The sequence below is a fragment of the Pongo pygmaeus genome, chromosome 1, assembly GCF_028885625.2.
Source record: "Pongo pygmaeus isolate AG05252 chromosome 1, NHGRI_mPonPyg2-v2.0_pri, whole genome shotgun sequence".
Classification (NCBI taxonomy): domain Eukaryota; kingdom Metazoa; phylum Chordata; class Mammalia; order Primates; family Hominidae; genus Pongo; species Pongo pygmaeus.
Genome location: NC_072373.2, coordinates 88,910,702 through 88,936,992, shown reverse-complemented (window position 1 = coordinate 88,936,992; position 26,291 = coordinate 88,910,702). Strand labels below are relative to the sequence as shown.

Here is a 26,291-nt window from a genome sequence, read left to right as displayed (position 1 = left end):
TTAGCCCTTCCGGGAGCCGCCCGGTCTCTTGTGCAGGAAGGGGAAGGGGCCAAAGCGTGGGGGAAGGCGTGGCAGGAAGGGGGGGACTCTGTGGTCAGGGAACTGCTCGCTGAGCACAGCTGCACAGTGCTGTCAGAACGGCCGATCTCCAGCCCAAGATGATTCCAGCAGTGGTCTTGCTCTTACTCCTTTTGGTTGAACAAACAGGTAAGAGGGTTTGGTGAGGGATAGCATGAGCTGGCTCCAGGGTGGAAGTCCAGAGCTTGGGTCTGAGGACCAAGTCAAACACAGATGAAGGAAGGCTGACAGTGGGTAGGTGGGCATAGGGAGACCCTGAGGCTAGTCCTATCCAGCCCCGACCCAGGGCACTAGTCTCAGTTCCCTTCTTTCTTGTTGCCTTCTTACTTCATTCCAGACTTTTCTCCGTATTATTATTATTATTATTTTGGAGATGGAGTCTTACTCTGTCACCCAGGCTGGAGTGCAGTGGCGCAATCTCTACTCACTGCAACTTCTGCCTCCTGGGTTCAAGCGATTCTTCTGCCTCAGGCTCCCGAGTAGCTGGGACTACAGGTGCCCGCCACCACGCCCAGCTAAGTTTAGTATTTTTAGTAGAAACTGGGTTTCATCATGTTGACCAGGGTAGTCTCGAACTCCTGACTCAAGTGATCCACCCACCTCGACCTCCCAAAGTGCTGGGATTACTGGTGTGAGCCACTGCACCATTAAAAAAAGACAGGGTCTTGCTATGTTGGCCACATTGGTCTTGAACTCCTGGCCTCAAGCAATTCTCCCACCTCGGCCTCCCAAAGTGCTACTGTGCCTGGCTGACTTTTCTCTTTTCAGGGTTGATAGAAAGTGGCAGGGGAAGGGTCTGGTTGTATGGCATGAAGAGCTGGTCTGGTGAAAAGCTTCATTTCTCATGATGAGCATTTCCCATGGGTGCCTTTGGTCTTGTCTGCTGGGAGCTGATCTCTAGCTGGTTTAATATACAAAGCACCCTTGGCGCCTGTAATCCCAGCTACTCAGGAGGCTGAGGCAGGAGAATCACTTGAACCCAGGAGGTGGAGGTTGCAGTGAGCCAAGATCGCACCACTGCACTCTAGCCTGGGGGACAGAGTGAGACTCTGTCTCAAAAAAAAAAAAAAAAAAGATTTATATATATATATTCAGAGACAGAGAGAGAGAAAGATAACCCTTTAGGAAGGTAGGGCTCTGTTCTTGTGCTTGGGAGTAAGGCAAGGATATAGCCAAGACAAACAGATGGGATTGCTGTTTCTATGGGTCATTGCTAATGCTCCATTCTGTCAGCAGTTGATATGAGGGTGGGCAGCATGAGATGCCCAGTTCCAGAGACCTGAGCATCAGCTGAGAAATAGAGGCAGAAATGGGAAGGTCTCTGAAGCTCTACAGCTCCAGTCACTGTCTAAGAATTCTCACTCCTCGTTCACTCTGGGTTGTCTGTGCTGGATTGGTGTGTGTGTGTTGGTAGCAGCTGGGTGTCGGGGAGGAGGAGGTCAGTAAACTTCAGGGAAACTGTGGAAATTGAAAGAGAATGACTGGGGAGGAATTCCAGCAGCCTAGCTGAGAAGGTGGCAGCAAGTATTAAGTTAGCCACTGGTCTGCTGCCGTGGGATGAGGAGGGAGGAGGCCCGCTGAGGCACAAAGGAAAGCATGGGCTTCAGAGGCAGAAAACCTGCATTTGAGTTCCAGCTCTGTCACTTAACTCTGTGGCTCTGAGTGAGTTACTTAGCTTTTCCGAGCCTTGGTTTCGTCGCCCATAAAATGGCGATGATGATGTTTCCCTCACAGGGTAGTTTTAAGATTTGTGCAATATCGTGTGTGTGAAAGAGTGTTGCAGAATAAAAAGTACTTGACCGATGTCAGCAATTGACTGACGTTAGTCACATGTTCCCTACTGGTCCTCTGATACGGGGTGAGAGCAGTCTCTGGAGCCCAGACTTGATTTGATTTTTTAAATTGCACAAAACTTCCCCTCTCAGAGGCCCAGAGAGTGAGTAATAGGGCAGAGTAACAGGAGCTGGAATCCATATAGCTGTGGTCATTCCCCCAGCCTTGTGTTCAGGGCCAAAGGTATCTGTAAGGTCTGGGAAAAACAGACACACTTTTTTTTTTTTTTTTTTTTTTTTTTTTTTTTTTTTTACATATTTAAGTGTCTTGTGGTGGGACAGAAAGCAACAAGGCTGAGGCTAGGAGATGACCAATGATAGAGTAATTGCCTTCTCTCCCTTCCCCAGCTCACATCCTTCCTGTCCAGCCCTCAGCCACAGGTCATAGGACTTAGTAGAGACACTTCTGTGGTTTCTTCACTGAAATTTGCCACTACCTTCCCCCGCTACTACCCATCTTGGCTGAGGTTTTGGTTTCAGTCCAGTGGACTCAGATGGGTCCCTTGAGGTGGATAAAGTGCTCAATGGTGCCTGAAGAACCCACAGTGCTAAAAAGAAAAGGTTGGGGGCTGAGGGGGAAGGCCTCAATTATTAGTCCGTGTAAGTCCCATTTCAATAGAACCCTCACGCTTCCTATCCTAGCCCAACCCTATGGTGTGGGAGAAGAGGGAAAGGTAAGTGCAGTGGAAGGCCAGAGAGAAACAGAATTTCTTCCCTTAGACGGCTCCCCTCCAGGCCCTGTCCTACCTTCCAGAGCCCCTTCCCTTCTCTCCTCTGAGTACCAGATCCTCCCTGATGCCCCTGACCCCATGGGCATCCTCTATCCCCTCAGTGGCCCTGGGAGAGCCTCAGCTCTGCTATATCCTGGATGCCATCCTGTTTCTGTATGGAATTGTCCTCACCCTCCTCTACTGTCGACTGAAGGTAGCGCTGGGCAGGGTGGGGTAAGGGCTGGAAGGGGAAGTGGGAGGTGGGCAGCAGCAAGGATTCGAAGAGAAGGAATAAAAGGGGATCCCCCGCAAAGTTTGGAGGGAAGGGGGATGGGCCACTAACTTACCCTTTACTGATAACCTTTCCCCCATTCCAGATCCAAGTGCGAAAAGCAGCTATAGCCAGCTATGAGGTATGGACCCTCCTACACCTGGTGTCGACAACTTTTCAGACCCTCAGCCCTCCTGGGGCTCTAGCCTGGGTTTCCAGGCCTCTGGGAGGGCATGCCTCTCAGGTGCTGATCTGCATACACCTCAGAGGCCTCCCTCCCACCTTACCTAGCCAAGCCACAAGTAAAATATTCAGCAGGTGACAGGGAAGAATCAAGCATAGAGTGACAAAGAATATGTGAGAGACTTGGATGTAGTATGTCGGGTTTATATGTGTGCCTGTAGCCATGTAGGCAAACAGGTATCCATGGCCCAGAGTGTCCATGTGAGTGTCCTCTAGCCCAAGGTGGCTGGCTGCGCACCCCCCATGCCTCCCTGGGTGGGGCAGATGCTGAGGGGCCCTGGAGAAGGTGTGGGTCTTTAATGTTTTGCTTCTTTTGTCTCTGCAGAAATCAGATGGTGTTTACACGGTAAGTGTGCCTGCCTCCCCCACCCAGGAAGTCAGCAGAAGAGGGTGGGATTTTGAGCGATCTTTGGAAGTGGGGGGGGCGGTCTGTGGAGGTGGGAGGGGCCTCTGATGGACTCCAGCTCCTGATCACCCTTTGACTCCCACCTCCAGGGCCTGAGCACCAGGAACCAGGAGACTTACGAGACTCTGAAGCATGAGAAACCACCACAGTAGCTTTAGAATAGATGCGGTCATATTCTTCTTTGGCTTCTGGTTCTTCCAGCCCTTGGGGTTGGCATCACATATGCCTGCATGCCATTAACACCAGCTGGCCCTACCCCTATAATGATCCTGTGTCCTAAATTAATATATACACCAGTGGTTCCTCCTCCCTGTTAAAGACTAATGCTCAGATGCTATTTACGGATGTTTATATTCTAGTTTCACTCTCTTGTCCCACCCTTCTTCTCTTCCCCATTCCCAACTCCAGCTAAAATGTGGGAAGGGAGAACCCCCAATAAAGCTGCCATGGACTGGACTCTATTCATTCATTCATTCATTCATTTATCATATATTTATTCAGTCTCTACTAAGCTCTAGATACAGTTTTTCAGTTCCAGAACTCACAGTCTAATGGACTTCAGAGCTATTTTGCTCGACTGAGGGATAAATGCTGACTATGGCTGGGGGAGGGATAAAAACCTTTGACCTGTAGGTGCTCTGAGGATGGAGCTGGAGCAGGGACTAGTGTGTTGGGAGTCTAGGCATATTTGGAAACGTAAGAAATGACTTCTGTATCAGCATGGCCTTCTGTGTTCGACAATTAAACCAAGGTTGGGTTGTAGGGGAGCCTGGGTGTCCCCAGATGGCCACCAATCCAGACAGCATCAATCCAGTACATGCATATGGGAATTAGCATAGCTGAAAAGCCAAATATGCAGAACGGATGGTGTAACTAGGGCTGTGTGAAGCTCCTAATGGAAGGTTTTATAGGAACAGTGAATTTTCAGGGCATCTGGGGCAAGTGGGACCTTAGAGGGCCAGATGGGTTAGTGGTAGGTAAGGCAAAGGGAAATAAGTTGGGTCCAAATGGGGGGTCATCTCCCTCAAGTGCATGGGTGGTGGTCAAGGCCCTGTCAATGCCTGTCCTGTTTCCAGAGCTACGAGGAATATTTGCCTGGAAGAATTTAAACCTCAGGAGATGCTGCCAGTCCTACTCATGACCCGCAGTCTTTTCAGAATGGGTCTAGAGACTCCAAGCTTACCCCTGGCATAACCCCCAACCTCCACAGTGCTGCACAACACTTCACACTGCATAGTGGCTTACACTTTTTGAAGTATTTTCCAGCTCATTGTACCATTTGATCTGCTAATTAACCCTGTGAGGAAATTCGGGCTCTTTAAAGTTAATTAACTCGTCCAAGGTCACCTTGCAACGAACCGACTGAGATCACTTTCGTCTCTGCACATTTTGCCACATGAGAAGAAGCAGATATTGGGAAAGAGAAGAGGTAGTGAGTAATCATGAATGGCGAGGGTCTTGAAGGCCAGATGAAGGAGGTTGATCAATATCTGGAAGGAATTGGAGCCATCTCCGGTGTCTGGCGGGGGAAAGGTGATTTCAGATGAGATAAGAGAAATGAGCCAGGGTAGGAAAGTAACTTTTTTTTTTTTTTTTTGAGATGGAGTCTCCCTCTGTCACCAGGCTGGAGTGCAGTGGCATGATCTCGGCTCACTGCAACCTCTGCCTCCTGGGTTCAAGAGATTCTCGTGCTTCAGCCTCCCGAGTAGCTAAGACTACAGGCACCACCATGCCCAGCTAATTTTTTTTGTATTTTTAGTAGAGACAGGGTTTCACTATGTTGGCCAGGATGGTCTTGATCTCTTGACCTCGTGATCTGCCCGCCTCAGCCTTCTAAAGTGCTGGGATTACAGGTGTGAGCCACCGAGCCTGACCTGGAAGTAACTCTTTTAAAGATAAAGTGGGAATAAACTTTTATTGGAAAATGTTTCATTTTCCTTTGCTCTGCCTTTTGGGATTGTAAGTCTCTCCCCATCAACCCGGACTGATTTCCATTCCATTTTCATTTAATCCAGGTATCACAGCTCCCAAAGTTTTTCTAGTCCCACATGTCCACCAAATTGGATACTTGTACTACTTCCAGGCTCCAAGATGGCTACCAGGCCAGTTCTATGAATAGTGCCTGGAGAGCAGTGGAGGAGAGGTTTGGAATGGGTCTTCCACAGACAGTGTCTAGATAAGAGGTTTTTTTTTGTTGTTGTTGTTGGGATGGAGATTCACTCTTGGTGCCCAGGCTGGAGTGCAAAGGCGTGATCTCGACTCACTGCAGCCTCCACCTCCCAGGTTCAAGTGATTCTCCTGCCTCAGTCTCTTGAGTAGCTGGGATTACAGGCATGTGCCACCACTCCCGGCTAATTTTTGTATTTTTAGTAGAGACAGGGTTTCACCATGTTACCCAGGCTGATCTCGAACTCCTGACCTCAGGTGATCTGCCCGCCTTGGCCTCCCAAAGTGCTGGGATTACAGAGGTGAGCCACTGCACCCAGCTGGTCTTTTGTTTTTAATTAAAAAATATATATATATTGGGGGGGTCTCACTGTGTTTCTCAGTCTGGTCTGGAACTCCTGGCCTCAAGTGATTCTCCCACCTCAGCCTTCCAAAGTGCTGGGATTACAGGTGTAAGCCTCGGTACCTGGTCTAGATAAGAGGTTTTAAATGGAGAAATTAGAGCACTTCTAGGGAGAGGAGCAAACTCAAGTCTTTTATTGTGGGAAGGGGGAAACACAGTGTTCCCCTGGTTCATAAAGGAAAGGAGGGCCTCAGGTGACACCTTGGGAAGCTTTCTTTTCTTCATAGAATGACTAACAGGAAATTCTGAGGGGTACCCTCATTTTCTTTTTTTCTTTACTTTCTTTTTTTTTTTTTTTTTTTTTGAGATGGAGTCTTGCTCTGTCACCCAGGCTGGAGTGCAGTGGCACAATGTTAGCTCACTGCAACCTCTGCCTCCGGGGTTCAAGCGATTCTCCTGCCTCAGTCTCCTGAGTAGCTGGGATTACAGGCACGTGCCACAACACCTGGCTAATTTTTGTACTTTTAGTAGAGCCGGGGTTTTACCATGTTGGCCAGGCTGGTCTGGAACTCCTGATCTCAAGTGATCCACCTGCCTCGGCCTCCCAAAGTGCAGGGATTACAGGTGTGAGCCACTGCGCCCCACCAGGGTACCCTCATTTTGCCTATGACCTCCAGAAATCGAGGGATTCAGTTTGTGAATCCAGCCTTCCTCTCCTAGTTCCGTGTGCAACGCAAAGCCTCTTTAGTGTTCACCTGCAGAGTCGTGCCCAGCCTGTAGGAGACTCTTTGGGTTTGAAGAAGAATCATGGCACCCTCATCCTGTCATTTTCATCAGTTGTGTCTTCAATCCTTTCTTTACCCCTCCACACCCAAACTTCTCTCCTTCTAGAAGCAGATTTTTCCTTTTCCTTCTTCTTCTCCTCCCTTACTCCCCTACTTTTCCCAGTCCCCCAAACATACCAGGCTCAGAGCTGGATTCATTCAGCATTTATTGTAGCAAAGAGTGGGTAGGGAGAGGAGCTCTAGGCCTGGCCAGTGGGTGTTCTAGAGGCCAGCTGGGGTTGGAAGACAATGGTCTGGACACTTCACTGGGTGGCAGGCTGTGTTCAGAGTTCCAAGAAATAGTTCAAGAAGTTAACCAATTCTGTTCCAGCCTTCTTGATCAGGGGTGTTAGCTGCTCCTTTGACTTTTCAAAGTAAGACCTGGATAGGTGAAGGAATTAGAGTTTAATCTGAGGGACCCTAGGCACTGGCAGGGGCCTTGGTGGTGATGGGAGGTCAGAGCAGGCTGACTCAGGTCCCCAAACTCTAGTGCCTGGTCCATTGCATGGCAAAGCCCCTAGGTAGGAGTAGAGTCAAGACCTTTGCTAGGTAGAGGAACAGACCCTAGAGACTGAAATTCAAGGCCCAGTTCTTGCTGTTCCTCTCTATCTAAGAGACGTGTGGGAACTTTGGGTGATGAAGGACTTTTTCTCTGCAATTTAAGCCTAATCTGCCCTAATCCCCACCCCTGGGTTCAGTCTTCTGTGGGACCTCTCATCTTCCCTTCTTTCTCTCCACAGTTCCACAGCCCCTGAACTCCTTGAGACTTACTTGGCCTGGGCCTGAAGCTCTGGGCTCTTGACCTTCTCCATCAGGTCCTTGCCATAGTCAGTCACGGTCTGGAAGTACTGAGAAACCGGGCTCTCCACACATGGCTCCTTTGCCTGTCTCCGAACCAAAGCTCCTGCACACACACACACACACACACACACACACACACACACACACACACTCTTCAGCTGGGTCCACAGCAATGAATCCCGGCCTCCTGCCATACCTCTGCCAGTACCCACCCCAGCTGTCTGCCCCCTCCCCAAAAAGGTATCCAGCCAGATCTTTGGATGGGCTTTCTGGGCTTTAGAGAGAGAATGATCTTCCTTTTGAGCCCTCTGGTTGACAGACCTGGATATAAGAGCACAGCCAGATAGGTAGCTATAACCGCCAGCACATTCTCCCTTTTGGCCCCCTCTCCATATCACACCCACCTTCAAGGCTGCAGATGGTGAGGAGCAGCACAGTTGCTGCGAGCAGCTTCATGTTGGTAACAGTGGGGAAGGCAGCCTAGGAAGAGGGTGGTGGGGGTGGGGGGACACTGAAGCCAAATGGGCTTCAGCTCCTCCCCAGGGATCTCCCTACCTGCTGCCCATTCCAACCTGGCTCTCTCCCTCTCCACAACTGAAGCCCAGGCCTCTTTGGATGCTGCTCACACCTCTTGCCTCCTTATCTTACCTAGTCAGCGTCTCTGTCCTTGGCGTCTGTGCCTGCCCTGGCTGGAGAGGTAGGGGCTATATACCTGTCTGTTTACCCACCCCTGTCAGGTGACAGGGACTATGGATGGGCCCAGTGGGGCAGGGATTATGTGAGGATAAACAAGTTGGAGAAATGGGGGAGGAGAGGACAAGCACATGGAAGACTTATGGTGATGGGGTGAGAGGCAGGGGGTACAGCTCTTAGTGGAGGCTAAGGGGGTATACTTCAGGTATATTTGAGGTTCATTCTTTTGAGATCTGAGGTCCTTGGACTTGAATGCAACAGGAAGCAGGATTCCAAGTTATTTCTCTGGAAAGCTCTGACATATCAACCCATGGAATACCATCAACTCATCATACCATGGAAAGCTCATGGTGTCTTTATTCCATTATGGGTAGATCTCATCTCTCAACCTTATTCCACTTTACTGAAACTTGGCAGAGAGATATTGGGGAGCAGAAGAAAGGAGAAAGGAATTGAAATCAGGGACAGGGTTGAGGGCTATGGGGGTTAGGGGAATGAGGGTCGGGTAAGAGGGCAAGTATAAATGATTTTGTCCGTTTTTGAGTTAATGTGTAATGAGACGGGGAGAAAACAGGAGAGCCCAGAATGACCTGGATGCTGATCAGTGAACATACCCTACCCCCAGTAAAACAAATTCAGAAAACAACTTCTGCCCGTCCCCTCCCAACGGAGGGCTCTGGCAGGAAAAGAGGTGAATAAGAGGCTTCTGCCAGGGTAAAGGTTGAAGGCGTCTGGTCATTTGATCACCTTATCAGTTCTAGGCAGTGATCAGCCAATATTGAGTCAGCAGGGGCAATAGCCCTGGCCCTTGTCTCACTCCTGTTGGGGGTGGGGGAGGGGGAGAGGTACATTCCCAGGTTCAAAGCATTTGGGTGAAATCAGTTAAATAGATATCAGAAGCTTTTGTATCTTTCACCCTTTTGCCCCCCAGGAATGTGGAACATTCCTGAGAGGTGAGAGTGGAGGCGCAGAGCTAATGAGGGAGGTAGTGACCAGAGACCAAGAAATCTTTGTTTTTTAACTTTTGTTTTAAATTCAGAAGTATATGTGCAGGTTTTTTTGTTTGTTTGTTTTCCTGAGACATAGTTTTGCTCTTGTTGCTCAGGCTGGAGCGTAATGGCATGATCTCGGCTCACTGCAACCTCCACCTCCCGGGTTCAAGCGATTCTCCTGCCTCAGCCTCCCAAGTAGCTGGGATTACAGGCATGTGCCACCACGTCTGGGTAATTTTGTATTTTTAGTAGAGATGGGGTTTCTCCATGTTGGTCAGGCTGGTCTTGAACTCCCGACCTCAGGTGATCCGCCTGCCTCGGCCTCCCAAACTGCTAGGATTACAGGCATGAGCCACCGCGCCAGGCCTATATGTGCAAGTTTGTTACATACGTAAACTTGTGTCATGGGGATTTGTTGTACAGATTATTTCATCACCCAGGTATTAAGCCTAATATCCATTAGTTATTTTCCCTGATCTTCTCCCTCCTCCCACCCTTCACCCTCCAAGACCAAGAACTCTTACTCCATTTTCAATTATTCCCCTGTGGAGCGCTTGGTGCTTGAGGTCAGCCCTTTGGCTTGTCCCTGGTCCTGGGATGGAGTGCCTTTGGGGGCCAGGCTCCATATTCCTAGATTTTATTTGCCAACTCTGCCTTGGGACTCAGGGAAGGAAGGGTTAAACACAGAGAGCAGCTGTTTCAGCGAATAGTTCTAGCTAGAACTTAACTCCTCTGCGCCAAACTCTCACACCTGTTTCCATTCCACCAAGTGGTCAAGAGCGGGGACTTCGAGAGATGTAGACCTCCAGAAGAGAAGGGTGGGTCCCTGTTCTAGGGAGTGCTGCGCTTAATGAGTAGTACTCATTTAGAGGTGTGCTGTGGAGGGCTGTGAGGAGGATTTCCCATGGGCTCTTTGGGGAGAGGGGAGAAATAGAAATGAACCAGGGTTCCAAAGAAGTCTTCATAATCGTTCTTTCTGCCACCCTTCACACCATGCCAGTCTACAAGCTGTAGTTTCACTTTTTTCATGGGTGAAACTACATGGGTGGAAGGAGCTTCAGTGGCCCAAGCTACAAGATGCTCCCTCTAGTGTCTTGCACGCTCACAAGTTTTTTTCCGACCTTGGAAAGGCCTAGTGATCTAAAGCCTTCCACTGAAGTCTAAGGGGCCACCAATCAAGTCCTGCCCGCCTCTGCAGCTCCGGGGTTGAAGCTCTTGGGCCGTCAGACCTGCCACTCATTTTCTTCCTCCCTTCCCATTGGCCTATGGTAGATAGCGAGGCTTTTTTTTTTTTTTTTATTGATTGGGCGGGGCCCAATCAGGGGTGGGTTAGGTCTTTGACAGCTTTCTTTGCCAGATTCAAAGATGGCGCTTACGGCCACGCTAAGAATACAGCGTGAAGCTGCAGTTCTGCCATCACTCAAGATGGCTGCCCCCATCAAGATGACCGGGGTGTGCCGGGGGGAAAGGGGCAGCATGATTGTCTGAGATGGTAAGGGATACTGCACCATTGCGGGCCTGGTCTTGGGGCCTGGGAATGAAGAATAGAGAGACTAGGGAGCTAGGTGAGGGCTGTGGTGGGGGCTAGGATCAGAGAAAGGGAGAGAGGACAAGGGTGACAGGTGGGGGTGAGAGATCAAAGATGGGGCGGGAGTGTGCCTAGGGTTGTCTCTCCATGAGTGCTCTCCTTCCCTACTCTTCCTGTTCCAGGTGTAGCGTCGGACCATGTGGAAGTTTCTGAGACTGGGGAGCCGGATAATGGGGGGTGGGGACCGTTGGGGGGTAAAGGGGCAATAGCGTCCTTTCACAGGCTAACCTCGGCCCTTCCCAGTCCTCTGGACTAAAATGGGGAACACATTGGGCCTGGCACCAATGGGGACTTTGCCCCGCCGGAGCCCCCGCCGAGAGGAACCCCTGCCCAACCCTGGGAGCTTCGATGAGCTGCACCGGCTATGCAAAGGTGAGAACTTGGCATTTGGGTGTCTCAGGATGAAGGGGCAGAGTAGTGGAGGGTCTTGAATGCCGGATGTCCGGCGATGGGAGCAGGAAAGGGGAGATCATAGCTGGGGCATGCAGCCTCAGGATGAGGTGCCCAAATGAAGTGGAGCATTTCATTGCAGGACTTGAAAGGAGGTTAATTCCTCCAAAGTGTTCCCTATGGGATTGAAAGGGGAGACTACCTTTTGGGGTAGAGGTTCTTTGTGCTTATTCCTTCCCTTCCCCTACCCCCTTCAGATGTATTCCCAGCACAGATGGAGGGCGTGAAGCTCGTTGTCAACAAGGTTCTGAGCAGCCATTTCCAGGTGCTCCCACTTGTCTGGCCCCTCCTTACTATTCCCCCTTTCCTGTCCCTGGATCATCTTTTCCTTTCCTTTGTACTCCAGCCCTAGCCAGTCTATGTGGGACAAATGAGGGAGGATGTGGGGTTCTCTTTACCTCCGTGCCTGTGGGACTTGTTGCTTTTAATCCGATGACCTTCTCTGTATATGTTGGAATATTTGGGATTCTTAAGAGGCCCTCTGGATGGGGAAAAGACTAAGGATGGGATGAGGGATTGAAGTGGAGCAGGAATGCTCTTTTCTCCACTGAATCCTCTTTCCTCAGGTGGCTCACACTATACACATGAGTGCCCTGGGCTTGCCGGGATATCACCTCCATGCGGCCTATGCAGGGGATTGGCAGCTCAGTCCCACTGAGGTGAGGGCTCCACACACCTGGGTCATCTCCCTAAAAACCAATCTGGGACCCAGGTCTGGAGGAAGAGGAATTGTGTGTGTTATGGGGAGGAATCGGCCGTAACCTGATTCTCTGTGTCTCTTCTGAATGGGAGAGGGTAGAGAAACATTTTCTGTGAAGAGCCCAGAGTGTGTCTTTGTGACTCCACCAGGAGTCGCTGTGCACTCTTAATGAAGTTCTATATTTGGGTTTAGGCTGAGTGGTGCCATCCGGCTCAGCCTTACTACTGTGTACACCCTTCCACAGGTGTTCCCCACTGTGGTAGGGGATATGGACAGCAGTGGCAGCCTGAACGCCCAGGTCTTGCTCCTCTTGGCAGAGCGGCTCCGAGCTAAGGCTGTCTTCCAGGTGACCACAGTTCTGCCTCCATCCCCTGAGGCACTTCCTCTTTCTCCTCCACGGGTTTCCTGCTCTGAGGGCTTGGAAGGAGGAGCAGAGTCTATAATGATCATAAAGAGGGAGGGAGATTTTACTTCTTGCTCTTGCCACCCAGACGCAGCAGGCCAAGTTCTTGACATGGCAGTTTGATGGCGAGTATCGGGGAGATGACTACACAGCCACTCTGACCCTAGGAAATCCTGACCTGATTGGGGAGTCGGGTGAGGAAATGGGACAGGGTTCTTTTTATTTTGGCTGCCCATTTGCTAATGTTACTGTGCCTCTTCATCTTCTGTACAGTTTGGAGTTTAGAAAAGGAACTTCTTGGGCAGGGTGGCGGTTACTGGGGGTGAGGGAGCAGGTCTGGATATTGTTTCTATGACTGACTCCATGTCTCCCCATTCCCCCACAGTGATCATGGTTGCTCACTTCCTGCAGAGCCTCACTCATCGGCTGGTGCTGGGAGGAGAGCTAGTTTATCACCGGCGGCCAGGCGAAGAGGGGGCCATCTTGACACTGGCTGGGAAGTACTCGGGTATGGGGCGAAGTGAAGTAGTGGTGGGTGGGGGGGGGGGCAATTCTGGACTTTTCTGGGGTTCCTGGCCTGTGTCATACTACAGTTAACACTGCTTCCCCTCTGTATTTTGGATTTTACAGCTGTACACTGGGTAGCTACATTGAATGTGGGATCAGGCGGGGCCCATGCAAGTTACTACCACAGGGCAAATGAACAGGTGAGACCTCTGAGCTCATTCCCCTCCTTGTCAGCAAGTCAGTCATGAACTTCTGTTCATCTGGACCTCTATCGCCCTGCTGACCTATTTTTCTTCCTACCACTCTGTGTATATATTTCCATGTATGTCTCCATTCTGCTGATCCCCCATCAGCACCCTTCTGGTCTTCACTGATACTGATCTCTCTCTCATCCTTGCCCATGGTTCTCAGGTTCAGGTTGGAGTGGAGTTTGAGGCAAACACAAGGCTACAAGACACAACATTCTCCTTTGGTTACCACCTGACTCTGCCCCAGGCCAACATGGTATTTAGAGGTGAGGGTTATTGGGAGACATTTGGCTATGCTGAGGAATGGGGGATGCAGAGGGAGGGAAGCTCGACCTTACTTCTGGTGACTATTTCCTCCAATCCCTGTTAAATAATCTAGTGGGTATTCTCTCCCCCAACAGGCTTGGTGGATAGTAACTGGTGTGTAGGTGCTGTGCTGGAGAAGAAGATGCCCCCTCTGCCTGTCACCCTAGCCCTGGGAGCCTTCCTCAATCACTGGCGCAACAGATTCCATTGTGGCTTCAGCATCACTGTGGGCTGAGGTTGTCCAGAGCCAGCCCCCACAGCAGCTGGAACCTCTGAGTCAGGTGCCCTAGGGCCAGAGACTAGGCCCCTCTCCAGAGCCCACCTTGCTGGGTGATCTCTAGGACCCAGAAGCAGAGTGGCGGACAGGACCATGCCCTCCTCAGAACTGGAGCTGCCACAGGGGCAGTTGATGAGGCAGAGGTTTGAGGATCCCTCCCTCTGCTACCAGCCCCAATATCACCTTCCCCATGCTCTTGTGGCTGTGGACTAAGGGAGAACGATTAAGGGGTATGGCTGAATTCCCCCGGCACCCCTCGCCCTCAGGCTTCCTTCTTCCTTTCCCTTTGGTTAATCCTGCATGGGATTAGCTGACCATCCTGTTTTCCATCCCAGAGCCTCCCAAGGCTGGGAAAGTAGGGCTGAAGGGCTAGATGTTTGGTCTCAAAAAGTGGGGCCCACCCATTCCCAGAAGGAGCTTCTTTACCTCTTAGCCCTGAGGTTTCCTCCTTCCCATCTTCTGTGCTTCCAGAGAACAACTTTGTTCCTGTGGTCACCCCCACTATCCCATCACCACATGAAGAGGCAGTTATCGCTTTAGTCTTTCATTGCAACCACTGGGCTCCCTTTGAACCTGGCCCAATCTTTGGTCCCAGCATTTTCCCACTCCAGTGTATCCAGGGTGTCCCAGGTGAGCTGGGGAAGGAAGTGAGCCTGGCCTCAGCTGCAGATCTCCTGGAGCAGCGGCATCATGGCAGACAGGCCCTGGATGTGCTGGATTTGGTACCCGTAGGCCTCATTAATGCTCCGGAGCTCAGCCAGCAGGCCCAGCAACTTCGCATACAGAAACCTTTGGAGGAAGTAGTGGGGTTGCCAGGAAAACAGGAGGGAAATAAGGCAGTTGGGAGTCTTGTCTTTAGGCCCTGATCCCCTGAACTATTCCTCAGCAAAGCCAGGTCTGAACATTAGAGAAAATCATGCTCTGGTATGACAGACTATCAGAGGTTCCAAAGGTCCTCCAGGGGGCCTCGGTCTGACACTGTCTTCTCTCACCATGCTCAGTTTTTTCTGAACCCAGAGCTCTGAGGGCTGAGTGTGAAGAAAGCTCCAGACTTGGCCAGAACTCCAACTGTGTGGAATCTGAGGGCCTGGCCTTCTAGAGCAGGTTCTAGAAGGTGGATGTGTTCTATGGTATAAAGCATCCCCTTTCTGGCCAAACTAGCTCTTGGAGGAATGAGCAAAACAGAAGCGGTGCATACCTCAGAGCCTGGATAAATCACAGACTATTGAACCTGGAACTGGCTTTGACCATGAAACTGTGAATGGCCCTAACTTCAAGGGAAACGAAAAATCGAAGGAATTGGCCCAATGGCGAGGAGAGGAAAGGCCAAGGGAAGAGAAAAGTCTGCGTTAGTCTGGAGAAGTTGGACTAGTGAGGTAATGGATGTCATCAATCTCAGGAATGCTATTACCCAGAGCCTCTGAGCTACTACTTTGCATCTGTACTGAATAAAAAAAAAAATCTGGAAAAAGTGAGATGAAACAGCAGTATCCAAATACAGCAATTTGGATGCTGAAACGATGTGAGACAGGGATGGCCAGGGGGAAGGACTAGACCCCAAGATACCTGAATTCCCTAAGGAAAGGACAGTAAAAAACATTCCTCCCAAGCTCAATGTTTCGCCAACCCCTTCCTGCCCTGGTGTGGCCTCCAAGCCCTCAGTGTCCCACCGTACCGATCCCGGGGCCTTCGCTGCTGGCCCTTGATGTAGCTTTGCAGAGTCAGTGCCATCTCCTCTTGCAGCTGATCAATCTCATCTCTCTGGGTAACTCCAGGTCGGTCTGTAAGATAGGGAGCTGGGAAGGACAAGGTGGGTGGCAGGGGTGGGCCTGCATGGTGCCCCGGGGACTGAGGCTGGGATAGACCTAGTCTGCAGGTTTGACGGCTAGGCTAGAAGGCCTGGGTGGATGGACTCAAGGAGCTGAGTGTTTGGGCAGAGGTGGTGCAAAAGGCTCTGGGCTTTGGGGGATGCTCACCAGGAGAGAAGAGGGCCATGGCAGCCAAGAGCACATACTCAGGCTCTTGGAGCTGCAGTTTTCGTAGTGTTCCATGGAAGTGAAAGAGCAACTCCAAAAACTCTACCTGGAACCCCACTGCGGGAGATACTAGGATTAGGAGCCTCTAGGTCACCTGACCACATACTGTACCATGAGGACACATGCCCCCTACTGCTCTAGCACCATCTCACCACGGGCTCCGTCTTCAATTGTGTAGCGAAGAGGCCCGCAGAGAAAGTTTTGTGTTTGGAGACAGAAAGTGGTATTGAGTACGATGTGACAGATTTCCACAGCTGCTCCCTTGAGAAGGGAGATCTGGTCTTCAATGGGCAGGGAACTGTGGAAAGCAGGAAACAAGGGCACTTTTCAATTTTTTTTTTTTTTTTTTTTTTTCTGAGACAGAGTCTCGCTGTCACCCTGGCTGGAGTGCAGTGGCACGATCTCTGCTCACTGCAACCTCTGCCTCCCGGGTTCAAGCAATTCTCCTGCCTCAGTCTCCCAAGTAGCTTGGATTACAGGCGTGTGCCACCATGCCTGGCTGATTTTTTGTATTTTTAGTAGAGACAGGTTTTCACTATGTTGGCCAGACTGGTCTCCAACTACTGACCTCAGGTGATCCACCTGCCTTGGCCTCTCAAAGTGCTGGGATTACAGGCATGAGCTACCGCGCCTGGCCCATTTTTTAATTTTTTGTTTGTTTATATATTTTTATTTTTTGTAAAGATGGGGTCTTACTGTGTTGCCCAGGCTGGTCTCGAACTCCTGGGCTCAAGCAGTCCTCCTGCCTTGGCCTTCCAAAGTGCTGGGATTATAGATGTGAGCCACTGTGCTCAGCCGACAAGGGCACCTTATTATTATTCTTATTAATTAATTTATTTTTGAGACAGAGTGTTGCTCTGTCACCCAGGCTGGAGTGTAGTGGCCTGATCTCGGCTACAGCAAACCTCCGCCTCCTGGGTTCAAGTGATTCTTCTGCCTCAGCCTCCTGAGAAGCTGGGATTATAGGCGCCCACCACCACACCCAGCTAAGTTTTGTATTTTTAGTAGAGACGGACTTCACCATGTTGGCCAGGCTGGTCTCAAATTCCTGAGCTCAACTGATCCACCTGCCTTGGCCTCTCAAAGTGCTGGGATTACAGGCATGAGCCACCGTGCGTGGCCTATTATTATTATTTTTAGCTTTCATTTTTTGAGACAGAGTCCCACTCTGTCACCCAGGCTGGAATGCAGCAGTGCTATCTCAGCTCACTGCAGCCTCAACCTCCTGGGCTCAAGTGATCCTCCCACTTCAGCCTCCTGAGTAGCTGGGACTACAGGCACCCACCATCATGCCCAGCTAATTTTTGTATTTTTTGTAGAGTTGGGGTTTTGTCATGTTGCTGAGGCTGGTCTCAAACTTCTGGACTCAAGCGATCTGCCGGCCTCCACCTCCCAAAGTGCTGGGATTACTAGTGTGAGCCACTGTGCGGCACCTCAAGGGCACTTTAGATGCAAGCCTGTACTTCAGAGATGGAGAAGAACTCCCAGTTCTGATGGGCACATTTAAAACCAAAGCTGGGAATTCAAGACCTAATGCTTGGAAAGGCTGAGGCATGTGTTAATTTGTAGTCAGTGACTTTTCGGGGTGGATATACAACTTACTGAAGTGTTTGCCTCCTGAAAGATGAGGGGAGGTCACTCACCGGAAGACGGGCAGGTCCTTAGTAAACTTAATGACTTGCAGTACCATGAAAGTGTTGATGTCTGCGAAGTGTGTGACCAGAGGCATCACAGGGGCCAGGGTGGGCAAGGGCTGGTGATGGATGAAGAGATGAGCTGGAGGCTGCAATGATCAGAAAATTAGCTAAAGGCCCTGGCCCTAGGGCCCTCCTTTAGACCTCGCCAGCCTTATCTTGGAAGAGTTCCTTGCTGAGAAGCCTGCTCAGGCTGGGGTTCTGGAGATCTGTTCTCAGTATCGGTGCATGGCATACACCCCTCTCCTTCAGACCAGCATTTTTGAGTGCCCTTTTAGTTGTATTCCAACCCAAATCCTGTCGGTGCTCACCCTAAACTGCACAAACTGTTCAAACATGGTGCCCATGTGGCGGGTGTGGGCCCCCAGGAGTGTCCGGATCAGCTCTTCTTGCTCCTTACTCAGTTGCATAGGTGTTTGCTGTGCCCGCCGCTGGGCCTGCTTTGCTCGCCGCAATGCCAGGGCTTCTGCTGACAGTATCACTGTGCCAGGCAAGAGATCATGACAAAGCTGTTGAGACCAGCAGGGCACTTCTCTCTGCTGGTCCCTGATCTGGGGCCCCTCAGCCGCCCTGCACAATGAAGGATGGGGGCAGTGGGGGGAATTCCTGAGACTTTCTTGGGCTTGGCTAAAGTCCTAGAGGCTCCAGGAGGCAGGGGGTTCCTATACACTTCCACCAACCTGTGAAGAACTGCAGCAGAAAACTGCACTGTAGGGGAGAAGGGAAGGGTGGCGAGGAAAGTAGGAAAGATGTGAGGAAAGGTGCGAGGGCTTTTGGGGAAACAGTGTAGAGGGAGGGGTCTTGATACCTAGAGCATCACTTTATGTGATGTTTTCAAATAATCCTTTCAAATAAACCTTTATCTGATGTTTTAGCAAAATTTCAAAACTTCTGAGGTTAAATCCCACTGAATGAAACAACCCCAGAATAGGCAGGGCTGGTATTCATCATATATATATATATATATGACATATATATATATATATATACACACACATATATATTGCTTGTTTTGTTTTGTTTTGAGATGGAGTCTCTCACTCTGTCGCCCAGGCTGGAGTGCAATGGAGTAATCTCGGCTCACTGCAACCTCCACCCCCTGGGTTCAAGCAATTCTCCCTGCCTCAGCCTCCTGAGTAGCTGGGATTACAGGCACCCACCACCACGCCCGGCTAATTTTTTTTTTTTTTTTTGTATTTTTAGTAGAGACGGGGTTTCACCATGTTGGCCAGGCTGGTCTCGAACTCTTGACCTCAAGTGATCCACTCACTTCGGCCTCCCAAAGTGCTGGGATTACAGGCGTGAGCCACTGCGCCCAGCCCAATCACATTTTTTAGAAATGTAGACAGGCTTAGATTCTGGTGACAGGACCAAGGTCACAAAATAAGTAATATAGATTGAATTCAAACCAAAATCTTTTGACTTCTACAAAAAATCCAAGATCGAACCAAGATCTTGAATTCAGACCAAGATCCTTTGACTTCTACAGTTTCCTTTCATTCTTCCATAGTGAGAATCGTGTGATATCGAAAAAGCAAGAGTTTGGGGGTCAGGTAAACTTGAGTTTGAATACTGACTGTACAACTTCTTCTTCCTTCTTCTTCTTTTTCTAGAGAGGGCATCTCACTCTGTTGACCAGGCTGGTCTTGAATTCTTGGCCTCAAACAATCCTCTTGTCTCAGCCTTCCAAAGTGTTGGGATTAGAGGCATGAGCCACTGCGCTCGGCCTGCACAAGTTTTTAGTTGAATTAACTTGGGCAAATTAATTCTGTGAGCCCTAGTTATATCCTCCTTTGGGAGCATAGCACAGTTACCTGGCACAGAGAAAGCATTAACTAATTAAATTATTGAGCACCTACTAGGTGACAGGCACTATATTCAAGAGATAGAAAATAAAAAACACACCTGTAATCCGAGCACTTTGGGAGGCAGAGGTGGGCAGATTGCCTGAGGCCAGGAGTTTGAGACCAGCGTGGCCAACATGGTGAAAGCTCATCTCTACTAAAAATACAAAAAATTAGCTGGGTGTGGTGGCACATGCCTGTAATCCCAGCTATGCAGGAGGCTGAGGCAGGAGAATCACTTGAACGCAGGAGATGGAGGTTGCAGTGAGCCGAGATGGCGCCACTGCACTCCAGCCTAGGCAACAGAGTATGAGACTCTATCAAAAAAAAAAAAAAAAAAAAAAGAGAAAGAAAAGAAAAGACAAGACTAGCCATGTGGATATCTAGGAGAAAAGCATTTCAGGTAGAGGGAATGGCAAGTGGAAAAGCCTTGGAGAAGAGTGTGCTTGGTGTTTCTTTTTTTTTTTTTTTTTTTTTTTTGAGTCGGATTCTGGCTCTGTCGCCCAGGCTGGAGTGCAGTGGCACGATCTCGGCTCGCTGCAAGCTCCGCCTCCCGGGTTTACACCATTCTTCTGCCTCAGCCTCTTGAGTAGCTGGGACTACAGGCGCCCTCCACTACGGCCGGCTAATTTTTTTTGTATTTTTTTAGTAGAGACGGGGTTTCACCGTGTTGGCCAGGATGGTCTCGATCTCCTGACCTCGTGATCCGCCTGCCTCAGCCTCCCAAAGTGCTGGGATTACAGGCGAGAGCCACCGCGCCCGGCCTGGTGTTTCTAAGAATGACAGTGAAGTCAGTGTGGCTAGAATTGATTGAGTAAGGGGGGAAGAGTATGAAATAAAGTCTGAAAGATGTTGTGGGAGAGCTAGATCATGAGATCATGTACTTTGAGATGGAGAGCCATTGGATGTCTTGAGTGAATAGTGACATAATCCAACTAGTTTCAAAAAGAGTACTGTGCCTGCTATGTAGAGAATGCACTGTTGGGAACAAGGACGAAGCAGACAGACACAGTCAATGGATTCTTGGGATGTAGGGGGCCAACTCACTGTCTTTCCTCATGCCAGCATCTAAGCACTTCTGCAACCTGCAGGCTGGGCAGTGGCGCCTCTGAGTCTTGCTGACTTCACAGCTTCCAGCAAAGGGGCAGGTGGGACCAATGCTTTTGCTGACCGTCCTCCTGTGAGACACAGAGATGTTGTTAGAGTCTGGGATGCAATGGATAGGTGAGGGGCTGAGATGACATGGTCTAAAAGACCTGGGAATCTGGTGAAATGGACTAATCTGAGCTGTGCCCAAAGGTCCCCGGGGGTGGATAGCATCCAACACATCTCAAGCATTTCCATGGCAACACAGGATCACTCCGGAAAGCCTAGTTGATGTAGTACTAGCTAGGTGCTTCACAGGCAGTGGGTATATAAGAAGTGCTCTTGACTAATGGGCTGTGTCCATCAGACAAACATTCAGCTTTCCCTCTGTTATGCCACCAGTTTATACAGTGATGTGTTTGGCAAGATGTAGGATGCCAGCCACAGGGTAGTTAGACTCTAAGATAAAGGAGTAATGTAGGTGGACAGGCTTGGGCACCAGTGAGGGTGTAAAGGCTGACTAATAGGGAGTTTGATTTGGAGGGCTATTTCCATTGGGGAGGAGACTCTCACCTGAAGAAACCCTTGCAGCCCTCACAAGTCAGCGCATTAAAGTGGTAGCCTGTGGCTTGGTCCCCACATACCACACAGTTCCTCAGCTCATCTTCCCTACTGGCCATGACGTCAGGTGTTGGGGTGGCTGTCACAGACTCCTGAATGTAGGAGGGGTCAGCAGTCAGTTTTGGGCCACCCTTGACCCTTTTCTGTCCCTTCTAGAGAGTCTCTTTCCAAACCAAACCAAACATGCCCTTGACTTGATCCCTGGCATTAACTTTTGTGGTTTTTTTTCTTTTTCTTTTCTTTTTTTTTTTTTTTCTGAGACAAGTTCTTGCTCTGTCACCTAGGCTAGATCTCCGCTCATTGCAACCTCCGCCTCCTGGGCTCAAGCAATCCTTCACCTCAACCTCCTGAGTAGCAGGGACTACAGGTCTGGACCACCATGTCCAGCTAATTTTTGTTTATTTATTAATTTTTTTTTGTAGAGATGGGGTTTTGCCATGTTGCCCAGGTTGGTTATTTTGTTTGTTTGTTTTGTTTATTTGTTTGTTCTGTTTTTTGAGATAGAGTCTTACTCTGTTGCCTAGTGTTGCCTAGGCTGGAGTGCATCATAGTTCAATATAACCTCACACTCCTGGGCTCAAGGGATCCTCCTGCCTCAACCTTCTGAGTAGCTGGAACTATAAGTACACACCACCACACCAGGATATTTTTTTCTTTTCCTTCCTTCCTTCCTCCCTCCCTCTCTTATTCCTTTCTTTCCTTTTTTTTTTTTTTCCTGAGACTGAGTCTTGCTCTGTCACCCAGGCTGGAGTGCAGTGGCGCAATCTTGGCTCGCTACAACCTCCGCCTCCCAGGTTCAAGTGGTTCTCATGCCTCTGCCTCCTGAGTAGCTGGGATTAAGGTGCTCGCCACCATGCCCAGCTAATTTTTTATTTTTAGTAGAGATAGGGTGTCACCATATTGGCCAGGCTGGTTTCAAATTCCTGACTTAGGCCGGGCGCGGTGTCTCACGCCTGTAATTCCAGCACTTTGGGAAGCCGAGGTGGGCGGATCACCAGGTCATGAGATCGAGACCATCCTGGCCATCATGGTGAAACCCTGTCTCTACTAAAAATACAAAAATTAGCTGGGTGTGGTGGCGTGTGCCTGTAGTCCCAGCTATTCGGGAGGCTGAGGCAGGACAATCACTTCAACCTGGGAGGCAGAGGTTGCAGTGAGCCGAGATCGCGCCACTGCACTCCAGCTTGGGCGACAGAATGAGACTCCGTCTCAAAAAAAAGACAAAAAAAAACACCAAAAACCAAAAACCAAAAAAACAAATTCCTGACTTCAAGTGATCAATCCTCCCACCTCGGCTTCCCAAGGTGCTGGGATTACAGGCATGAGCTCCTGCGCCTGGCCTCTTTTCTTGCTTTTTTGTAGAGATGGGGTCTGTTATGTAACCCAGGTTGGTCTTGAACTCCTGGGCTCAAGCGATCCCCCCATCTTGGCCTCCCAAAGTGCTGGAATTACACACGTGAGCCACTATGCCTAGCCCCCAGCATTATCTGTACTTTATTGCATTTAGTCTTTGGCCCCCAACAGATTTCCTACCTGCTTCTCTTAGGCAGCATGTCACCTGCAGGCCACAGAATCTGGTATGGAATGCCTCTCCCCAAACTCCCACGCTGTTGCTGGTTTTCCTCTGATGTCAGGAGTTGCCAGTGATTGGAGTTAGGGATTATGACCCTTAGTATCTGGAAAACAAGAGATGTCTGTTTTATGTGGCCTCCAGTTGCTCTCAGTGACTGTGGGGTTAGGGCACAGACCCTGGACTCAGGGCAAAAGGCCTGGGTGGGAGGTTTTCCCAGCATGACAAAAGTGCTGGTTGGTGGCACATGGGGAGGGACTCCGGTGGGTGGGAACCTTGTGACTCATTGGAAGCTGCTGCTTATTAGACTCATCGAGATTTTCCCTGTTGATGAGTTTAAGGCTACATCTGCAGCCTTCTGTGTACAGAGATCCTGAACAAGCTGGGAAGAGAGAGAGAGAGAGAGAGACAGGCAGACAGACAGAGCAAGCTTTTTCACACGCAGTATGTCAGTACTAAAATAAAAGGTGTAACAGTTCCACAAGGCTCCCCCAAAAAAAGTTTTTAAGAGACTAGGGGCCGGGCACGGTGGCTCACGCCTGTAACCCCAGAACTTTGGGAGGCTGAGGCAGGCGGGTCACTTGAGGTCAGTAGTTCGAGACCAGCTTGGATAACATGGTGAAACCCTGTCTTTACAAAAAATACAAAAATTAGCCAGGCATGGTGGCACATACTTGTAATCCCAGCTACTTGAGAGGCTGAGGTGGGAGGATTGCTTGAACTCAGGAGGCAGAGGTTGCAGTGAACTGAGATCATGCCACTGCACTCCAGCCTGGGCACAGAACAAGTGAGACTCTGTCTAAAAAAAAAAAAAAAAAAAAAAAGTGAGAGAGAGAGACTAGGATCTAAGTAAGAGCTTACGGAAAGAGCTCTCTCACTTCCTAACTAGGGAGGGCTGAGAATTAAATCAGAGTGACCACAGGGCACAGTGACATGCCCTGTACATCCCCCCTACTCTGGAGACAGGTAGAGAATGGTTTGAGCCCAGGAGTTTGAATCCAACCTGGGCAACATAGCAAGACCCTATCTCTAATAATAATAATAATAATAATAATAAAGAGTGCTATTTTTAAAAAATATATATATTTTTTTGGCTGGGTGGGGTGGCTCATGCCTGTAATCCCAGCACTTTGGGAGGCTGAGCTGGGCAGATCATGAGATCAAGAGATCTGGCCAACGTGGTGAAACCCTGTCTTTACTAAAAATACAAAAATTAGCCAGGCATGGTGGCGCGCACCAGTATTCCCAGCTACGTGGAAGGCTGAGGTAGGAGAATTACTTGAACCTGGGAAGCAGAGGTTGCAGTGAGCCGAGATCGCAGCACTGCACTCCAGCCTGGGTGACAGAGTGACCACGCCCGGCTAATTTTTGTATTTTTAGTAGAGCTGGGGTTTATGTTGGCCAGGCTGGTCTCGGACTCCTGACCTCGTGATCCGCCTTGGCCTCCCAAAGTGCTGGGATTATAGGTGTGCGCCTGTAATAATAGCCACTGTGCCCGGCCTATTTTTCTTTGTTTTGCTATTATGTCTTCTGCTTCTTCAGTTGCATTAAATTATAATTAATGTTCTCTAAAGATGAGTTAAAACCCCAAGTGCAGGCTGGAGTCATACACACACACACACACACACACACACACACACACACACACAGAGAGAGAGAGAGAGAGAGACTGAGTTAAAAAGATCCTTGTTTAGGTTACCAGAATGAGTTGGTAGAATCCCTAATCTCAAGTGGTATAGCATCTAACTATGCATAACTTTGTATTTTGAAATAAACTGAGTTCCAGAGAGCACAGATGCTTGGATCTGTTCCTTGGGAGATGGTAAGAATATTTATGTGTATGTATCTGTTGGTGTCTCTGTGACTCTGACAATTCATACTAATTCATTCAACCAACAAATATTGACCAAGAATCCACCTATGTCTTAGATACTAGAGTTAAAAGATGAGTAAGATGCTCTCCTACCCTCATGAATTTTAATCGCTAATGGGGGAGACAGACCTTTACACAGATATAAAGAAATACGGTCAGATCAGTGATGGTACCATGCACAGAGCATTATGGCACTGAAAAAGTGGGGCACCTAATTCTGCTTTGGCAAAGGGGTGTTGAGGAAGAGGCAGGAGAGGCTTTCTGGAGGTGTGGCAACTGAGTTGACTTTTAAAGAGTAATGATGAGTTAGCTAGGGGGAATATAAAAGGCAGTTCAGGCAGAGGGTGCAACCTGAGATGGTCAAGAAGCCAGATACAAAAAGGTAGATATGGTAGAACCACAGATTGGCCTCTCTTGCTGGAGCATAACATTTCAAGCTGGAGTGGGAAGAGATAAGGCTGGAGAGGTGGGATATAAGGCTGAGATGTAGGCAGACCACAGGAGACCTCATGTGTCAGGCTAAACACTTTGAGTCCATCAGGAAACTTTGAAAGAGAAAGCTGTGAAATGACATTGTCATATCTATATTCTAGATAGTTTACTCTGCTGGCTGTTGGATTTGAGGGGGCAGGACTGAAGGCAAAGAGACCAGTTAGTAAGCTATTGCCTGCCGGGTGTGGTGGCTCACACCTGTAATCCCAGCACTTTGGGAGGCCGAGGTGGGCGGATCATGAGGTCAGGAGATCAAGACCATCCTGGCTAGCGCGATGAAACCCCATCTCTACTAGAAATGCAAAGAATTGGCCGGGTGTGGTGGCGGGTGCCTCCCAGCTACTTGGGAGGCTGAGGCCGGAGAATGGCATGAACCTGGGAGGCGGAGGTTGCAGTGAGCCGAGATTGTGCCACTGCACTCCAGCCTGGGCAACAGAGCAAGACTCCATCCCCCCCCGCCCCCCGCAAAAAAAAGAAGAAGAAAGCTATTGCCATAATGTAGGTGAGAGAAGATGAAGCCGGAGCTAGGATAATGGAAGGATGTAGGAGAGGAGAGGGTTTTGGGAAATACATGGAAAGTGGTATTATTGGAATTTGGTGACTACTAGAGTGCCTGGATTAAGAAAGAGGACGAGGAATTAAAGATGACTCCAGGTTTCCGGCATGGGTGACTGAGTGGATGGTAGTATCACCAATTGGGAGACAAACTACAGGAGGAGGACAAGGGCCCTCCATACTTGGGTGCCAATCCATTTTCACAGTTGACAATTTACTCCAGCAATAAGTTATCAAGTGTCCACTCATGATTAGGCACCAGAAGGAGAGACAAAAGAAGAGTCCCTATTACAGAGACACTTCCACATTAATTATAAAGACTGAATACATAAATTGAATTCGTAGGTCTTAAAAGAAAATATATAATCAAACCTTAAATATTTGATTTAAGGTTGTGGTAAAGACTATGTATAATATTATAGGTATTAATTGCTCCCTTAATTTATTCTTCTTGTGTACCCAGTATGAGCAGAGTACTATGTAAAAATCCTTGCCTGTGTTAACACTGTAAGATAGGTAATATCATCATTTTACAGATGAGAAAACTGAGGCTCAGAGTGTTTAGATAACTTATACAAGGGCCAATATACCCAACAGTTTATTAGATGACTCACTTGGATGTCACATAGACGCCTCAAATTCAATATGTCTCAAATTGAATTATCAACCCCCCACAAACTAA

The 26,291-nt window shown here is 49.3% G+C and overlaps 4 protein-coding genes across 13 annotated transcripts; 2 read left to right on the top strand and 2 right to left on the bottom strand.

Annotated features, from left to right (window-relative positions):
• The first annotated feature begins 62 nt into the window (after positions 1–62).
• FCER1G (Fc epsilon receptor Ig) lies at positions 63–3,996 on the top strand. Its single transcript, XM_054491724.1, has 5 exons — positions 63–207; positions 2,743–2,834; positions 2,998–3,033; positions 3,460–3,480; positions 3,630–3,996. Exons 1-5 carry the CDS (start codon positions 159–161, stop codon positions 3,690–3,692), a joined length of 261 nt encoding a protein of 86 aa, XP_054347699.1. The 5' UTR covers positions 63–158; the 3' UTR covers positions 3,693–3,996.
• A 3,027-nt stretch (positions 3,997–7,023) lies between these two features.
• On the bottom strand, positions 7,024–8,389 carry APOA2 (apolipoprotein A2). Its single transcript, XM_054497402.1, has 4 exons — positions 8,323–8,389; positions 8,079–8,154; positions 7,645–7,777; positions 7,024–7,254 (listed from the first exon to the last, which is right to left on the bottom strand). Exons 2-4 carry the CDS (start codon positions 8,128–8,130, stop codon positions 7,158–7,160), a joined length of 282 nt encoding a protein of 93 aa, XP_054353377.1. The 5' UTR covers positions 8,131–8,154; positions 8,323–8,389; the 3' UTR covers positions 7,024–7,157.
• A 2,322-nt stretch (positions 8,390–10,711) lies between these two features.
• Positions 10,712–15,446, top strand: TOMM40L (translocase of outer mitochondrial membrane 40 like). Of its 4 annotated transcripts, none has more exons than XM_054497361.2 (10): positions 10,712–10,851; positions 11,070–11,319; positions 11,595–11,662; positions 11,964–12,056; positions 12,342–12,443; positions 12,589–12,694; positions 12,886–13,008; positions 13,131–13,207; positions 13,419–13,521; positions 13,657–15,446. In XM_054497361.2, exons 2-10 carry the CDS (start codon positions 11,205–11,207, stop codon positions 13,794–13,796), a joined length of 927 nt encoding a protein of 308 aa, XP_054353336.1. In that variant the 5' UTR covers positions 10,712–10,851; positions 11,070–11,204; the 3' UTR covers positions 13,797–15,446. The 4 variants fall into 4 exon arrangements, with proteins under 4 accessions (XP_054353336.1, XP_063505631.1, XP_054353352.1 ...); XM_054497369.2 differs by having other exon boundaries at positions 10,765–10,851; positions 11,170–11,319; XM_063649561.1 differs by lacking the exon at positions 11,964–12,056 and having other exon boundaries at positions 10,727–10,851.
• NR1I3 (nuclear receptor subfamily 1 group I member 3) lies at positions 14,383–23,106 on the bottom strand. 7 transcript variants are annotated; one of them, XM_054497340.2, is made up of 9 exons: positions 22,653–23,106; positions 21,072–21,211; positions 20,460–20,590; positions 17,880–18,049; positions 17,518–17,657; positions 16,027–16,172; positions 15,815–15,943; positions 15,514–15,619; positions 14,383–14,473 (listed from the first exon to the last, which is right to left on the bottom strand). In XM_054497340.2, the coding sequence occupies exons 2-9, from the start codon at positions 21,176–21,178 to the stop codon at positions 14,383–14,385; spliced, it is 1,020 nt and encodes a 339-aa protein (XP_054353315.1). In that variant the 5' UTR covers positions 21,179–21,211; positions 22,653–23,106. The 7 variants fall into 7 exon arrangements, with proteins under 7 accessions (XP_054353315.1, XP_054353314.1, XP_054353322.1 ...); XM_054497339.2 differs by having other exon boundaries at positions 15,514–15,634; positions 15,815–15,931; XM_054497337.2 differs by lacking the exon at positions 14,383–14,473 and adding an exon at positions 14,498–14,627.
• Positions 23,107–26,291: the final 3,185 nt, after the last annotated feature.